General features: G+C 41.4%; 1 protein-coding gene across 1 annotated transcript in view; it reads right to left on the bottom strand.

Annotated features, from left to right (window-relative positions):
* CDYL2 (chromodomain Y like 2) overlaps window positions 1–18,628 on the bottom strand; it is a 61,279-nt gene extending 42,651 nt beyond the window's left edge. The window contains exon 1 of the mRNA XM_082319469.1: window positions 18,366–18,628. Coding sequence (XP_082175595.1) covers window positions 18,366–18,389 — 24 coding nt within the window. The 5' untranslated portion in view covers window positions 18,390–18,628. The remainder of the gene's footprint in view (window positions 1–18,365) is intronic.
* Window positions 18,629–18,902: the final 274 nt, after the last annotated feature.

Below are 18,902 nucleotides of genomic sequence, written 5' to 3'. Positions count from 1 at the left end.
GGATACTAGTGATCATTACTATTATTTAACAGCGTTAACAGGTGGAGCTCGGAGCAGTGAGCGCTTTCCTTTAATACGTAGTGTGCCATAATGTTTTGCTTGTTCTTAAAATTAAATGGTCAGAATATGTTAATCACAAAATCTAGTATAGGGTGGCTGTCAGATCAGTGCTAACGATTGCTTAGTGTGCCCCAAAGACAAAGATGTTAGTTTTGCAGTATAAAAATTGGGTGTTATTCTGGAAAGGACCTTGCCCTTGGCTGTTGAATGTCACATGCAGTATTCAGTATATGCACTGTGCAGTACAGGGTAAATACAACACATGCAGTACCGTATGCTACACTATCTTTGCAATTTCTGCCTTGTTGATTCCATTAATACACACAATTACAAATAGTCAGTGCAGATTCTAAAAGGCAAGTTCGCACCTGTGAATGACTTTTAAAGGGAATCTGAGATATTTTACAACATGGGTAAGGATATATGCTAGTTAGATGACAGCCACTGGGGAAAAATGAATAGGCAACATTCTTCAGCTTCTCTAAATGGCTAGGAAGAGTCTTCTGAAGGTGACAGTAAGGGAGAACAAAGCGTATGAATCACCTGTACATCTCCTACATTGCGCTGGAAATTTTTCTTACTCTGATAAGCACTCTGAGGTGTTCAGTAACTTCCTCTGATGGCTATATAATATGAAATCATTTTTATTCAAGATAATCAAAATGTCTGAAATCTTTCCACTTTCAATTGTTTGGTGATGTACTTTTTTATTTTTTTAAACCCTTCATAATACTACACGTATTAACAATGGAGAATCCTGTCCAAGTTAATCAATAAGCCACTTCAGCTTCGCGTAAGGAACATAATTGCCTTTTTTTCTTCAACATAAAAATCTATTTGGCTTCAGTTTTTTTATGGTAGATATTTAGAGAGCAAAGAGATTTTTCAGGCTCTCTTCCACCCCAGAGTTTGTATTTTAGGATCTAGGTTCTTTCCCCTGCCTAATGCCTGTCTAGTTCCAGGACTCATAAGTCAGCAATATGAAATCTATTTATGCAAGTAATTGTGGGCATTGTTCAATGAATGGCACCCTGTGATAATCTAAATCTGCTGCATGTACAGTGAGAAAATGTATAATTCTAAAGAATTAGAGTCTGAAATAGTTTGTTATTTGTAACAGTATAAAGTACTGAAAATTTCTGCTACGTGAGAGTGATACGCACTTTAGAGTTTATTTGCACACTTGAACTCATTCTCGAACAGTTGGTCACCATGCCTTTCTGAAAACCATAGATTTTTAACCACTGTTCAAAATAAAAAACTTATAATGTGCTGTTCATCAGATGTTCTAATAATAATGGTGAAAGAGACTCTGCATGTTTGAGCTTGAGCTTTTTAGCATTTTAGGTGTTTATTGCGTAGTATAGTCTAAAAATGAAAAATATGAAACCATTAAAATAGTAGTGACCTTCCAGAGTGAATGACATATGATACCACAAATTTTTTTTCAATATGTGACCAAAGTTTTCTTTTTTGACAAACGATTAGTCCATGGCTATAAAGCTTTTGGGGATGTAGTCTCTTGACAACATTTTGAAAAAAACTAGAATAAAACTAGAATACGGATCTACAATAAGTTTTATATACCACAGCACCAAAGAAGTACCAATGCCATTTCCATTTAAGAGGAACCTATGTTCCTTTTCAGTATGATGGCTCAGACTTGATTATTTGTCTGTCGTGACATTGCTTACAGGCTCCCAGATTCACAGATTTGAAGGCCAGAAGGGACAATTATATCCATCTAGCCTGTCTCGGGTTGCACAGCAATGTTTTTCATTCAGCCGTTCTGCACCAGCTCCCCAAATTCCGGTTTAGTTAAACAACATCTATTAGAAAATCATTGCATCTTAATTTGAAGTGATTCACAGAAAGTGCGCCATTGCTGTTAGTGAATTTTTCTAAGTAAGTGCTATAAATAAAATGCTATAACCTTAATGTTAAAAAGTGAGTCTCATTTCTAATTTAAGAAGGGTAAACTTCCAGCCACTGGCACCTTTTTTATCTCTGTTAGCTAATTTCATTTTCCAAACCTTAAATCCTGCAAAGTGGTTTGCAGCTAACTGAACAGATGGTCTCCATATTTCTTTAAGTTTTGTAAAATTTGGGTGCTAATGTGATGGCTCTGTCTAAAATTTTGTAGCTGCTTCAGAAGCCATATTCTAAAATTTCATCTTAAGTGTTAGGGTTCATCACTTGTGTTTAAAGTTCAAATTCACGTTACTTTATATAATTTCAAGGGAGAACATTTTTATGAAGTGCAGGACTATAATAACTGCATTCACCAGATCAATATAAGTCACTTACTTACTTTCTTTGTTTTATTGCTTAGAAAAATAATGCACCTCTTAAAGAAGGCACAATTTTGCCTAAAGAAAAAGGAAGAATTAAATGTAAGGAAGATGTGCAGTGTTCAGTTCTGTGCCCCAGTTTTATTCCTGCTACGCAAAAAGTTTACTACTCATTGTCTTAAATCTGTACCCATGTGTTCAGTCATATGGACAAAGAGAACAGTTTTCCCCTGTGCTATACTGGATCATTGCATACAACTATATAATTATCCACATCTGTCTACAGACTGCTTTACATCCGCATCAATCTGTACCCTTTCTGAAACAGGACAACAATATCCTCATCCGTTTGTGAAAAATTCAAGTGCTAAATATTTATTTGAATTTATTTATAGTCATAATACTACATAAGTGTGAAATCTTAAAAAGAAGTCATATATGAAAGTTACACATGCTGTAAAAATTTAATAATCTACCTTTAAAGAAATTAAATTTTCGGTGTTTGGGTTTTTTAAAACCACATTCTATGAATTAAAAAATACTAATTAAACAAATTACAACAGAACACTTCAGAAATGTTCTGAAAGCAGACATATAAAGCACTAATCAAATGTAAGGAAGGAGTTTAAATACTTTGAGTTTACTGGTTTGTATATTTTTTTACCGTGGTAAAGTACATTCAAGTCTTTTTATCCGAAGGATTAGTATCCTTGGGATACATGTGCCCAAAAATAAGAAAGGAGTTGGTTTTGCTGACCTGAGAAACCATTCACTGGGCACAAGGGATTCACCATAAAATGTGTTGTGGTAAATGAAGAACTAACAGCATTTTCTTCTCCACCTCAAACTTATTAGTTAGTCGAGACTGTTGGGGTACGTAAAGAACTGCTGTCACTTTAGAGCAGACAGAGAACCCAAAATTACATGATTTTCTCAAATGGAATTCATGACTAGTGAATCAATTTCTACTAAAATAACCCAGTTCTGCATTTCAGAGATCAGGGAACTCCATGGGGTGAATTCAGTCAGTAGTTTGCATTAGTGGTACATGAGCTGACTGGTCCAGGGCAGCCGAGTATGAACGAGATTTTCATTCCCTGATGAAAGTACAAAAGCTACACTTCCCCGTCCTTATACTACTTTTGTGGCCTACATGAAACCTGTACATATTGAGCCTACTTCTGAAGCCAAATTTCTGTGGACTCAGCCGTGGACAACCTGTCTCACCTTCCAGGCTTCCCTATGCATGGAGGCAGCAGAGAGAGGCAGCGGGGTGCCAGAGAGCCGGAGCCGGGCAGTGGGGGCCGCGGGGCTGCCGGAGGACTTCCCAAAGACAAGGCCAGCAACATCCAGGGAAATTCCCCTAAGCAGCACAAAGGGAAGGGGTGGGATGGGAAGAGCGTGGAGCAGGGCTGAGCACAGAGAAGTAGTACCTTAGAACCTTCAGAGTAGAACAAGCACTTTGGGGTTAGGAGTGATCTTGAAATCACTGTACATATTGCCTAAATTATACGTGCCCGCTGGTGAAGAAAGTGACTGCCTTATCCCTATGTCACATGCGACATAACATACATTATGTTCCTGTAAGTGACAGTAGAACCTCACATATCAAACCTTTCCCTAATCATCTGAGTCAAAAGCTATAGATTATGTCTTAGTAGAAATCACAAAGCATTACACCACTGGTAGATTCTGATATGTTTTTTAAACAGTGCGATACTCCTAGCTATGCACAACCAAATCTCTCCAGCACTGTAACAAGCAAGGTCAACTTGGTTAGTAGAAGTTCTGTTTTCTAAATGACTTTTATAAAAATACTTAGCCCTAGGGTTTTTAATTTTCTTGGTATATCTACCATGTCTCTCAGCTTTTGGTATTAAAGCACACTGAAATAATTTTATAAAAGTAATTTTTTAGTTTTTTGAGTGTTCCAAAGTAGACTGTCCAAGAATATATAATTTACAATACATGGCCATTAATAAAACTGTACTGTAGCCAGAAAATAGGTGTGATAGTACTTTTCTTTTAAAATTATACCAGTTCATCACCCTGAGTCATTTTTAGGTTTCTATGGTGAATGTTTTTTCTGCAGAGGAGGCCTGAGAGTTGGCTGGCTGACTGAGCCTTTCCTCCAGTGCATTTTCTGTCCTAACCACTGTGGGAGATAGGTGTTAGAAATCCTTTCCAGAAGCAACCTTTAACTTTAGGAGGAGAAGGTGAGAACCCTGCTCATTGTAAGAGACAGCCTGATCTAGATATCCATTTGTTTTGATGAGAGTGATTATATGACATGGCTGACTGTGATGAGGAGTTGATAGCCATGACTGTAGAATTAATAACTTCTTAGGAGATCTCCTTCCATCCTGCGTTGCTAAAAGTGAGATAAATGGTGCTGCAATGAATTTTGCCCTTTGAAGGTCAGTGTCCATACTGCACATGAAACGAATCCTTGCCATTCATGTTTTACAAGAACAGTATTAACATTCATGAACATTTCAGCTTTAACCATGTGACGAGTTTGGTTAACAAAAACGCCAGCTCCTTATCTTCTGTGGGTACTTACTTCACAAAGCAAATCAGTTTGTTTCTACATGAGTATGGACCTCCTGGACTTCTGTGAACATCTGTGAACACGGTGACCTGGGGCAGTAGAAGCCATTTCCAGTACAATGTCATTTAAGCTCTGTTCAGAGAAGTCTCATCAACTTGACGCTGAAAACAGCTGCTAAAGCGGGTGAGCTACTTACACTAGGGTTGCTGATGTTGCTGAACTTGGCGCAGCATAGAACTGGTGCAGTTTTTTAGAGCTCTACAGTGTACAAGGCTCGAAGGTCAGACTGAGAGCGCTGCTTTGCAGGACTGAACTCCAAAGAAACTCTCAGTCCTATATAGGATTTATTAAACTCATTAAAATAACACCCCGTCCTAAATGAGCCACAGCTTTACTTACTCTCTGTTGTGGCTCTTGAAACTCAGAGAGTGTAATTCCCTCACACAATAGCAGCGAGAAGCCACAGATCGAAAGCAGCTGCCACCATGTTTGCAAAGGGGAACGTGCTCCTAACAGTCTGCAGTTTCTGTCCCAGAAGTGCTGCAGCTACTGGTTTACCCCATTCAGAGATGTCTCTGTTTGAGTCAGAGGTTCAAGTAACCTTCTCAGAAATGGAGCTAAAGACTAGTCACTTCAAAAGAAAAAAAAACCCAAACCAAAACTGACTAAAACAGCCTTGGTTCAGCCTCTGTCTCCCTCGGTTACACTGTATCTGTCACTGCAACGCCCTATTACACTACTGTATAATCAGAGGGGGAATGAAAAGGTAGGGCTTGCTATCAGTTCTGCTGTGAGATCTAAGGCTTATCACGCAGTTCCTCTGCTAACCCTGAGGCTTACTACTCAACTACTTTCCAAATCTTGAGTAAGTGATACATCAAATACTAAATATCTGTAGGCAATCCCCAGATATCCCCTCAATGCCTGTAGAAGTATATGCATTTAAATACACATCCAAAACATACCTTTGTGATTCTCGGTAATAAGCAACATCTTCAGTGTGCAACCCTGCACTTGGAAAGATCAATTGCCATTAGACTGCAACTTTTGATTACCGGAGATGCTTGTGATCTTGGAATGGCTGCCTTTTGGTGGCAATAGGAGCAACAGCAGCTGGACATGAAGTAAGAAAGATGTTTAGGGAAAGTTCTGTTAGTGCTGTCCTGAGCTGCACAAAAACCTAGAATTAATAAGGGAATCTAGAAATTTTACAGGAGTGTTAAGGCAGAAATTATTTCAGTTACTTACGGAATTCTGCCTTGTGGCTTGGGGATAAAACAGCATTAAAGAATGTTGTCCTTGGTATGTGAACTGTACTTCAGACACATATCTTGAAATGGATTGTAGAAAATCAGGGGGTGTATACTCCAAGATATAACAGCAATGCAGATTGCATATCCAGAATAAAAGAGTACTTTACACACCTTAATTGATCAATAAGCAAGACTTTTTTCCCTGTATACTAAGTAGGCTACAAGAGCAGCAGTTAATAGCAGGGGAGAGAGACTGCATCATTCATGCTACAAATAGAAGGTCCAGTTCACGTTAAAGAGAGACTTGCCTTTGTCTTCTAAACACAGCAGGTTGTCAGTGGTATTTGATATGAGTGGATGAAGCACAAAAAATAACAGCAGCACAGTTGCAGAACAATTCAAATCACAGCCCACAGTAGCTTGTCAATAAGTGGTAACCATGCACACACTGCAATACTTGATACCACTTCTAAGAGTGAGAAATGTGGTATCACTGGCACTCACTAGAAATATTAGAAGTAATGTCATGTCAGAAAGCCAAAGCGTAGGATGGTCAAACAATGCAGGAAAAAGATCCGGCATCCTTTGTGGTGCTCATGACAAAGCTAGGGGACATGTTATTCAATTGGGAGAAACAGCAGTCTTCCATCAATTCTGCTAGCAATTCCTTGAAGCTTTCTGAGGCAGCAAGAACAACAGTTCATACGAGATCACGAGCTACAACAGGCAGTCCATGTGTTGAGCCATGATGTTCTTCAATGAAAGTGCATTCTGTCAGTGTAATGAAAGATTGATGAGAATAATAATCCAAAGCTTGTAATATGTACAACAAAAAAAAAAGGGGTGTCTTCCTTGGAACTTGGAATTTTTGTTGTTTTGATCCACTTGATAAATGCCACACAACGTACTGTTTGCATAGGCCTTAGTCAGCAGGGAGAGATGACAAGGCCACCTTGGCACTCCTGCTTTAATCTGTCATCGACGCGAGTGCATGCCAGTGCCTGGGAGAGGCACTGGAGGTCATCCGCTGCTGGCGAGAAGGCAGCGGGGAAGGCGGCAGGAGGGCGGTGGATGAGTCTCCTTCCAAAGGCCTCCTTCCGAAGGCCTCCCAACGGCCTTTGCTGACTGAGGACACGGGAGGGGCAGAGCACTCCGATATTCCTTAGCTGCCGTCAGGTCACACAGCAGCCTGCCTGCCACGTAGTCTGATGGGGTTTTTATACTTCAGCTTCCCTAAAAGTACTCACGCATCAGTATTATGTACGAAACAGCAGGTTCTAAACCAAAGGCAAGCCAGAGGAAGGAGCTGATCCGAATCACCTGGGCTCTGTCATGCCGAACAATTTTGCTCTGAGACCCACGATTCCCACAGTTAATTGACGATTGCCATTCTTGACGCCAAGAGGCAAATAAAATGCGGCAGTGAGAAGGCCATAAAAGCTGGCCAAGGGCCTCACCCTTTTTATTTTATTAAGAAACATGAGTGTTTCTATGGGTGTAAAGTAAAAGAGGTGATGCTATTTCCCCAGTATATGTAAAAATACATTATCAACCACAGCTTTCTCCAGGGTTTCTGTTGCATCTTTTGTGTATCATCAGTGCACAGATGATTAGGGCTTCTATTGTACATAAGATGTTATCAGGCCATAAGGGTAAGTAACAGGAACATTCAGTGGTACTAAGTTTTGCAGCCTGAATTGTCTATTTTTTATTTAATTGCCTGTCTCATACTTTGTTTCTATACATACAGAAAAAAAATTTCACCTCTGCTGCTGCCAAAGAGCTGAAGCTGATACCTATTGCTTCTTTCAGTTTCCTTCTACTTTTATCACTGTTTCCGTACTACGGTGTATTTTGCTGACTATACAAAAACTGTATACTATTATGTATTAATCTGCATATTAGGTGTATAATAGTGACTACTTGGATAAAACATTGTCAAGTTCTCATCATCTCTACCATCTCCTTTTCTGACTGCTACAGAACATCAGTTCCAACGTTTCAGCACAGAAGGAAATTATGAACCTGTGGTAATGTTTAATTACACAAGAGTGGAAACGGCTTTTCAACTTTTCACATTTTTGGATTGTGAAAAGCTTGAGTTTGTGCACCCAGACTCTGTTACAGTCTCGCTTCCAGTTACTGCAGTCAAATTACAAAGTTTTCATTCTCCCTCATCAGCCAGTATTTATTCCTTCAAGAACTTCCAGGTTATTTCCCCTGGAGTCATGTGAAGACATTTTAGTACATAAATGTAGTTTTCCCTATAATGCCTAGTACTTAATTTGGGATCCAGAAAGTCTCCATCCTCCTCCCTGTATGGATTTTGATACTTGAGTCATATTCCTATTTAATTTGAAGCTATACTCTTACGTCGTACCATTGCTGAACCTAAAAGGTTGCTACTTCCTCTGCTTAGGTAGAGGTAAGTTCAATCACTTCTCATCGAAGAAGGTCTTCTCACGCTGTGTCATCCTAAATTCATGCATTCACATTTGCGCTGGAGTCCGCTATTCCTCCCTTACATTAATCACCAAAAAACTTTGTGATCGACATCTTTGCAGTCTAAGAGTCTCAGAATCCATTTATGAGCCCAGTAAGCATTACCGTGCATTTTCTTTCCACGTGAACCGTAGTTAGCAGGAATTCCCCAGCACCTTTCCTGTCAGATTTCCTGTGCTAAAACACCTGAAACCTATCACAAAAATATTTCTGAAAGACAAATTCATCAGGTGTATTAATGTGATAATGTGATTTTATATTTTGAAAAACAGTCCCTTCTCCAAAAAAGGAAATGATTTAATGGTTTCAAAAATATTATTAGAGCAAATTTCAACTGCATAACATTTAAAGGAAAGTCCATTAGCACAGTCAAACAAATTTTACAAAGCAGTTTTTTAGAAAACTATGTAATGTCACGATTTATTTTGTAATATCTCTCTTACTACTAAGACTAATAAGATACATAAGCAAAGCTCCCTCCATCACAGTTAGCCTGACATCTGAGAACAGTTTACAATACCACTGCTCATTGCAGTGACTGTGAAGTGATGTAAAAAAAAAGTTAATTTTGTATCTGTGAAAGAATTTGACAAGTTGAGCTGGTCAGTTAGAAATCAGACTGTTTACATTTCAGTATATTAATAGTCACCATTTCTGGGAAAAAACCCACACAACAGCAACTTGATGGGCTTGTTGAAAGTTAGTGGCTTTTTAATGTATATTCAGGTAAGGCCTTTAAAGATTGATAAATGTGTATTAACGACCCTGTACAGCATTAAGGAAGCCTACCAAGACCATCCAAAAATATAAATACAGAAAAGTTGTGGCTAAACCCTTTTAGGTGCTGAAATGCTCTTCTCATAGAAGTAGGAGAAAGCTGGTTCTGTTCATTAGAAACATTTTATTACATTAATATAACTTTCTAGTAATACTGACTCAATCATTTGCCTCATTCCATGCGTTTACTTCAATGTTTACTGGTTTATCTTTACCCCTTTTACCCCAGTTACTAGCCAGAGCCATGGCAATGAGCCCAAAGTTCATTTGTATGGTGCATGTTTGATTCAATGTTACTTCATCACCTCCTCCCTTCTTCTACTCTTTTGTTGGCTCCTGCCACCTGTTGCATCTTGCTGGAAGCCTGGACCGTGAGGGCTCTCAAACCGCGACTGACTTTTTCTGCGTCGGAAACTGAACCCACCGTTCTGATTTGTCCTCTAGCTTGCAAGGACACTAACCGACAATGATTAGCAATTAGAATACCAGAATACAACTTGTAAGGCAAGTATGTTTGTGATCTCTGCAGACCGTATCAACATCTTAGTCAATACCTATGTTTGTTTAATGACTGTAGTAAGTACTAAACTAAGAACTGTCGTATGAGGTCAGACTACAGGTCCATTTAGCTCAACATTTTGTATATTCTAATAGAAATTAGTACTGGATGCTTAGGAAGCAGCATCTGTAGAGTAAGTGCTGCCCTTGCTCTACCCTCCCAGCTTCTGGTGATTAGCAGTTTAAAGATTTTTTTGTGGTATAAAGGGACCTATCCTCCAAGAAGCTGTTTCTTTGAAACCGTTTACAGTTCTGACTTCCACAACATCCCATGGCAATGAGTTCCAAGATTTAAATACTGTGAAGCAGTACTTCCTTTGTCTCAGTCATTTGCCTAATCATTTCATTTGCTGCATGCCTTTTCTTGTGCAATGAGAAATAGCATTCATCGCTGAATTAACTAATCATCCCCTATTTGTCTTTTCCATACCATTCATATCTTCCTCGATCACTTCTTCTGCCAGCCAAAAAGTTGTCAGAAGGTGTCTTTTCACTGAGAGCCATTCCACACCGTGCAGCACCCTGTTGGCCCTTCTCTGCATTATTTCCAGTTCTGTGTTCTTGACGTGGGTGCAGCACTGCAGATGTGGACGCACAATGGTATTCCCCAGTGACATGATGATGATCATCTTCTGTTTCATTCTCAATTGCTTTTTTAACAACACCCAAAATTCTGTTTGCCTGATGTTTACCGCTGATAAGCAGTAGTCTGGTCCCATGGACCGGACACCCATTAGGAGCTGGAACGCATTTTCTGGTTTAGTTTCATCTGAAGGCAGTGCGGTTGCTGCTCCCCAAGACAGCTCTGTGATGCAAACAGAGGTGTGGTAAACGGGGATCACAGGGAGATTCACTTCAAAAGCACGCACCTGATCCAAATTAAAATACTAACGTGGACACACCCAAAAACTTTCCACAGTGATTCCAAGACCTTTCCTGAATAGTAACGGCTTCTTCAGGGCTCATTGTTATGCATGTATAGTCAGGATTATTTTTCCTTTGATCATTAGCTTGAATTTATAAACATTGAATTTTAGCTGCTGTCATCCAGCTCTTCACCGTCAGCCTTTCTCTTGACAACGCTAATAATAATCTATAAGTTATCAGCAGTAAATGTGATTATTTTCAAATAATTGATGATTCTGTTGTACAACACAGGTCCCAATACTGATGTTTGGAAACTCTGTGATAGCCACCCTTCATTGCTTCCTCTCCGTGAACCACGTAGTCCAAGAGATGACCAATCCTTCTGGACCACAGCTTTGTTTCATTAGCAGCTGCTCCTGTGGGATCTTAAAAGAAGGATTTTGAAAATCCATTTACACCAGCCAGAGCCATTCTTATCCAGATAGTGATTAAGAGTTCTGTGAGATGTGTCTTTCCTCTAAAAATTCACGTTAACTCTTCTCCAAACCAAGACATGTTCACATATATCTGCTGATTCTGTTTCTTTTTATAGGTGCTACTAATTTGCAATGGAGCTCAGACTTAGTGGGTGTAGTCCTTTGCATCCCTTCTTAATCCATTGGGTGCTGAGCACATGTGAGTGACTACATTATTGCAAGATGATTTCAAATAAACCCCACAAATTCTAAATAAATGCAGTGAAGTGCCTTATGGAAGAAAATATCCTCATTGTTCCTGTTTTGCCCCTCTGGAGGAATGGGCTGCGAGTTTTGTGGGTGGTCTGTGAGAAATCTAGCAAAGCCCAAGTGGGGCAACTGCTATTTTCAAAGAAAAGTGTCTTTTTGACAGATGTTTTCAATGCTGTTTTTGTTTTAGCGTTTTGTTGTAGTCTACTGATCATGCTGCTACCGTTTACAATTTTGCAAGAGTCAACCTATTTCTCCTTCTTTGGTAAGCCACAAGAAGAATCATTTTTTCCTACACGGGTCAATCATATCAACTTACCGTGAAAGTTTTTAGAGACCTAATAGATTTGCAACAATATTTTATATTATTACTCATAATGAGATAGTATTGAAATAGTATTGGAATCTACATTTTCCATGTAATTGAAGAAAACAGATTGAAGTGTATTTCCCCTCAGCTTTGCAATATTACCAGTCTAAAGTTTTGATAATAAACAGTGTGACATTGTTATTCATCAGGCCAGAAGGATGATTTTCCTTTTGTCAAAAGCACAGTATTCTTATTTGCATGAATGTAAAGCAAGGCAGCATTCACATACCCCACTACTAGTTGCCCTACATTTTAAAGTGAAATAATTGCATTGTTTGATATATTACGTTGTTCTAATAGTTTAAACACAAGGAACAGTTAACTATTTAATTAATCTTTTTTGCCAGTGTCAGGATGCCAGTGTCATAAAACGTGCTGCAGAAATTGTCTGAAAAATATATGGGTAAGGAGGAACAACAAAAAGGGATTGCAGTGATGAAAACGTACAGAGCCAAGAAACTGTAATACTGCTAAAAGTCAAATGAATAGACAAAGAAATGCTATTTACAGCATAGCTGGCCATCACAATTACTCCATTGATTTAAAAAAAATAATTAGCCAATTTCTTTCAATATTAGACCACATTTAAATTTTGCCATTATTTGAACTGTCTCTCTCTAAATATTTTTTAACTTTCAGAAACAATTACTAAACAATGAGTTTATTGCTGGATTTTAATTTTGAATCAAAGTAAAACCCTATGTAAAAACCTGATGTAAAACCAAAGTAAAACACTATATCTGTCATTCAGTTAGTGTTAAAAAAATGGATGTCATTTTAATCTTCAAATAGGTATGAACACTGAACCTGGACACCAAAGGGAAACACGTTCAGTTCAGCATCTTTGGTGGTGGGAAGATTGTCACTGTGTGTGTTTAGGCTTTCGAGAGCAATACAGAGTGTATTTTCAGTAGCCCTTCCAAGCAGGGGCATGCTTATGACACGTATCTCGAGATAAACTACTCTTGATCCAGATAGAACACTTCATCAAGATTGTAACAAAACTGTAACGTGCATAAGAAATCAATTGGTGCTCGGTATCCCAAAATATGCCAAGCAGTTTACAATGTAATGAGGAAGTTGGAATCGTGGTAACAGAGTGACGTTGTAGGTAAACAAGACAGTCATTATGTGCATTGTAATGTTCCATGTGCGGCTCGACACTGGAATTTCTTAGTAAGATAATGAATATTGCCGGAGTTATCCAGTTACGCTTTTGAAACTCGCTCAGTATCTTTAATTTAGAGAACTACAAGACCTGGGCAGAAGGGACCTCAGGTTAACTCTTTGTTACTGGCTTCACACCTCGGTTTAATCTATTGTCCAGCTGATTGCCCAGTTTCAGATTGAAGAATACTGTCCACATGCCAAATCACACCTAATTTGGAACAGAGTTCTGAAAACTTTCGTGAGGCAGCAAGATGACTAGACTTCTACTGACCGAGAGTCGTGTTGTTCACAGGTTACCTTATTTTGAGAACAGTTGTCTTCTAAAAACTGATTTTGGTAACAGATCAATGACAATGTGTAAAGAAATAGCTGGTTCTTCAAAATAGTTGCTAGTAAAGCTTTTCCACTAAAAAAAAAAATAAAAAATAAGGTGTAAGTTAGAGATGACCAGGTGCTTAGCTGGTGGGAACAAGCCTGGTATTACTGAAGTCAGCACCGCACCCATAGCTTGCCATTCCACAGAAGGAGTAGGTGATTAACTCTGTTCTGTATTCCCCAGTTCCTACTTCAAGTCACTGTTTTCTGCTTGTGAAATCAGTCTTGTTCCTTCAATATGGAACTGTTATATCAATAAAGAGGTTGATTTAAGTTGAGAAATAATAACGTTTACTTAAATATACCATCTTCTTGCAAGTCACCTCTGTCTTAGAAGATACATGTGTGAAATACTTCAAAAAATAGATTTCTGCTTTCCAGTTCAACAAGCAGGTTTAAGTATGTGTCTCTCCTAAAAAGTGACTCAATTGAAAGAAATGCAAGAAGGAAAGCCACAATGCTCAAAAACTTGCATTTCCTCGCTTTGTAAAACAAAGACTATTTTCTAAACTCTGCATCTGCAAACCAAACCCAGCATCCAAAAGTTCAGCTGTGTTCTCTCCCGTCTGCATGTCTGCACATGTAATAAGGATTCAGCAGGCCAAACTGTGCCATTATTATCTTCAAGTTTTGACTTTGCTGGTACCTGAGTGCAGGTATAAATGGGAGATGTTGTAACTCATCTGGAAATACATTATCTTTCGGGTGAATCACGTGAGCTAAAATAAACTCCAGCTCATTCTTACACAGCTGCATAAACAGATGAAGATTTAATTGAAACCTGTCACTATGGTGGACAAGCCTCCTGGCTGTGGGCATTGTATCATTTCAGTGCGAAGATGCCGTTTTTTAGAACGTCGCTTTTCCACACAGAGCAACACTTCAATGCAAAACCTGCTGAGTTTTAAAGACTGGTTTTATTATTGTGATCCAGAAATATATGCATGTGACAGTCCCCTTCAGAGACTTAGCTATAATCTTTAGATCACTTACCTAAGGTGTTGTAATATAATCTGGCACAATGTTAAAATAAGACTTCAGATTTCAACATCATCATCCCTGAATGTCTAATTATGTTTATTGTATAGAAACCCCCAAAATATTAAATAAAAAAAAAGAAAAGCATCAAAGTCCACTTCATGAGCATCTCTATGATACTGATAACTGATTCATATATTCATCAATAAAGTGGAATTTTGTTGCAGCAAACGGGATGCTCTGTGCTAGGAAAAATAAAGTTAGGTACATCATTCGTAGTGAATTTTTTTCCCATCTGAAGCCACCTCATGTACTTCTAATACCAGAGCCTTTGTGAGGGAACTATTTGGGTTCAGACAACGTGAGAACTAAATTGTACATGGAAAATACAAAATATTACTTCAAATTACTGACAACAACTTTAATGTGAATCAACAACCTTGGTATTTAAGAGGAAATACATTACCCTTTCTGTTTGTTACCAAAATGAATGAGGATTTCCTATCAACGCATCCAACGGCGTATTTGAATCATAAAGCAAGATAGGGCTGCCTTACTGAAGGCCACTGTGAATACCCTTTTGTCAGTCCTTTATTTTCAGTTTGTTATTTCTAAGGAATATGCACCATACTTCTTTAATGAGTGTTCATTTGCTTCTAGAATAAATTGGTAGCTGTTTCACAGTCCTAAAAGAAATATAATAGGAGGTATTTCAGGTGATTACAAGCCATTTCTAACTAGAAAAAGGCACCTAGTTAACCAAGCACTGAGGTTATTTTGTCTGTGATCTTATTTTGCTTCAATATAAAGATATTAATTGAATTTATCTTTAAGTTTAAAAGGTTGAAAAGCCTTTTAAAATGAAACGACAGTAGAAAAATTAATGAACTGGCAGGATAAATATGCACATCTATTTCCAAAACTTAAAATTTTATACTTAAGTTTCTTGAGTGCCACCAAAATAGGAGAAGTTAGTACAGGTAATACACACTGTACTCTTTAATGTGCTTTATCATAGCTCCTAGATCATGACTGGCTTTAACAAGAATAATTTTGCAGCCAGTATTAAATAATCCAAATTGCAGAGGTAATTATTGTCTTATTTTCTGAAGTTCGGTAGGAACCCTTGAAGAACTCGGATATTACTAATGGAGTCAAAGAGGAATCAGGAGCGTAGCACACCTTTAGAATGTCACCATAAGTCCCAAATCATTTATTTACACCAATAGCCCCAACGTATTTCAAGCTAAAATCCCGGAACTGTTTAACGATCATCCCACCATCCACATAATGTTTTACTTGTTCAGGAGGACAGAAAAGAACGACGTATCCAAGCAAGAACGGAGGTGTCAGCTCTGAAGGCGCGAGGCATTTCACCTCACGTGCTAACTGGTGTGGGACATCACGGCTGTAATAGCTTCTTTCTAATGAGTGCCTTTGATGCGGTTGGTTTTCTGGGACGGGAAGGAGCAGGGAGGCAAAGCTGAGTCATTTTTTAAATGAAGCTACCACCATCTACACACTTGCTACCTATTAGACATACAAACTCTTCAGCTTTCTAGACATTTCTTCTGACCTCCGTCATGGAGAACTTCACAGTGGAGATGCAAAATGGAGACGGATTGATAATCTAAGCCCTGCATGTACTTTTTCCCACGTGTCCGACACATAGATGAAGATTTTACACCACGACCAGCAGAGAAAGTCATATTCCAAACACCCCACACAACAAGAAATGAATAGCCATACTTCCACTTACCTGTTCTGGTGGATGCAATTCTTCCTTGTCACACAACAATAAGCAAAAGTAGCTCAAATGGAGTAACAAAGAAAGGAAGTGATTCAGAGGCTTTGAACCACAGGACTTACAATTCACATTCATCCATGCAAATGCCTGCAAAGTGACTGGGCCTAAAATTGACTGTAAACCGGCTTATAAGTCTGCTCTCTCACAGAACACCTCCATGCCAGGTCACTACTTGAGCAACACCACTCATACACCATGCAGTAGTACTCAATGCACAGCCCACATCCAACTGCCAAACGTCGCCATCTTATAATACACAAAGGTCATAAAAAAGCAGAATTTTTTAATGATGATTAGGAGCTAAACCAGCATGGCTACCATTAGCCTCAGAGGTACTGGTTTTATTTCTTTCCAGAACTAATCCAAACATCTAAAGAAAACTTAGACAAGACCAGGCAAAGATCCTCTACGCATCCCAGAAATTACCAATACGCAATTGTATCACTAACTTTTTTGGGTCAAAGTTGTTCTTCACAGAACAGAGTCACAACAGCGATGACACGCAGTATCCTTAAAGTTGTAAAGTAATATGACAGATATCGCAAAATGGTGGGGAAAAGGTCAATGATACTATTCAAATCATCATGTACTTCTGATAAGGTAACACCACGTAAGAGAGTGTAAGTGCTGTTCACTTGAAAGGAGGTCTGTGTCCCACTCAGCAAAATAAAGTCCTAATAGAGCAATGTCATCCCGTAACTATGACCTTTGTTAAAGGCTTTGAAAAACCATGACGAAGTAAAAACTGTCTACATGAAACCCGCCAGATCCTCCACTTCTTGCCCGTAGACCCTACAGCTGATCATCAAGATCATCAACCAGAGAGTAAGTCCAACCATGCCCAACCAACCGCAGCAGCAATTCCACACCCAAGCACGCCCCGATGGTTGAGCAGTGCCTAATCATCAGCACACAGCTCCAACTGGGAGGCGATCGTTGCTGTCCTAGCCTGTAAACTGCGCGCTCCAGACAACCGCAGCACAAACGGCCATTTCACCAGGGAACGCGGAGCCGAGGAGTTGCTCCAGACCAAGAACTGGTGTAGGACGTCCAGTCCTGTTTGGTTTTTTTAGATGGTAGACTTCCACCCCGGTTCCACTTACTGGAGCTGGATATTTAAAACAGCTGGGTCCAGCCTTTCTTATTTTTAATTTCTGCTTTCTCCCTTCTTCTTCTCTGGCATGGGAAGAGTGGCTAGACTTGTTCTCGGTTCGGGCATTAGAACTGGGTGCCTGAGGTCAAAATTTGGCCGGGTCTCGCCGACTGCCTGCCAGCTCCTTTTTCTCTCCCTCCCCCGACCTGGAAGCCGGGCGGCCGTCGCCCGATCCATCGCCGCGCTGCGGCCGGGGCAGGGGGACACCGCACGCCGGGCTGCGGGGGGCCGGCGCGGCGACGCCGCCCGCCCCACCTCGCACCCCGGGCCGCCCGGCCCGCCGGAGCGGGGCCCCCGCCAAACTTTGCAGCCCGCCATGGTGCCGGGGGCGCGGCCCCCCCCCGGCCCGGCCCGGCCCGGCCCGGCCCGGCCGCCGCCCCCGCAGCACCCCGGGCGTGAGGTGAAGCAACCTGGCGCCGGCTCCTGCACTTTGCACAGCGGGCGCAGAGCCGCCTCCATCCCTGCGCCTCCCGGCAGCGCTAAGGCGCATTTTTTCGCACTAATCTGCACATTCAGCACGTCCAGAGCGCCTATGACTTTACCTGGACTTTCTCCACTCTCCGGGCTCATCACACTGCGATCGCCTCCCCATCCTACCGCTAACTCTCGCTCTCCTTCACTCCTTCCTCCTTCTCTCTTGCAAGGCCTGCTAAGATCAAGCCCGATGGAAAGTAGAGAGAGAAAGAGAAAGAGAGAGGCAGAGGGAAGGGAGGGGAGCCGCTCCATCCCTCCCCCCCCCCCCCGGCACACACGCCAGCCCTTTTCCCCCCACCCCAGCCCTTCCCTCGGCGATTTCCTCCGCTCTTCGGCAACTACGAGGGCTCCGCGGAGCGGCTCCCCGACGCGCCACCGCTGCCCTCCGCGGCGCCCCGGCCGGCGCCCCCCCCGCCGCCCTCCCGCCCCGCGGCGCCCCGCGGCCCCCCGCTACCTCGTAAAGGTCCCCTGAAGCCATGCTGGGTTGCGGGACTGGGCTCCTCCGCGCCGTCTCCCTCTCGCCACCTCTCCCGCTCCCCCACTCGCTCTCTCTGTTGAGTAAACTGTGTTTTGCAGAATGACAGGCTTTGGGGCTGGCTGTGCGCAGAATCAGAGGCGAGGAGGCAGAGAGGCAGGCGGCGGGGCTGGCGTAACCAGCAGCAGCTCGGGCGCACAGCGCCGGGAGCCGCGTCTCCCCCGCGGCGGCGGGGCCGGCGCCCCCCCCCGCCCGCCCCGCACACACCCCGCCCGCCCGCCGCCACCCTCCCCGCCCCGGGGGGGGGGGGGGACGGGGACCGGGACGGGTCCCCCCGGCGCCCTCAGGCAGGGAAAGTCCCGGGGCCGCTCGGAGGGCGGCCTCCTCTTCTTCTTTTTCTTCTCCCCCCCCCCCCCCCCTCCCGCCCCGCTCCCAGCCGGGAGCGCTTCAAACTCTTTCCGCGGCCTAAATAAATAAATAAATAAATAGAGAGATAGGTAAATAAATAAATTTAAA

This window comes from Platalea leucorodia (genome assembly GCF_965183815.1).
Source record: "Platalea leucorodia genome assembly, chromosome: 8".
NCBI classification, from domain to species: domain Eukaryota; kingdom Metazoa; phylum Chordata; class Aves; order Pelecaniformes; family Threskiornithidae; genus Platalea; species Platalea leucorodia.
Note: the sequence above shows the minus strand (reverse complement) of the source record. Positions and strands in the feature narration are given on the sequence as shown.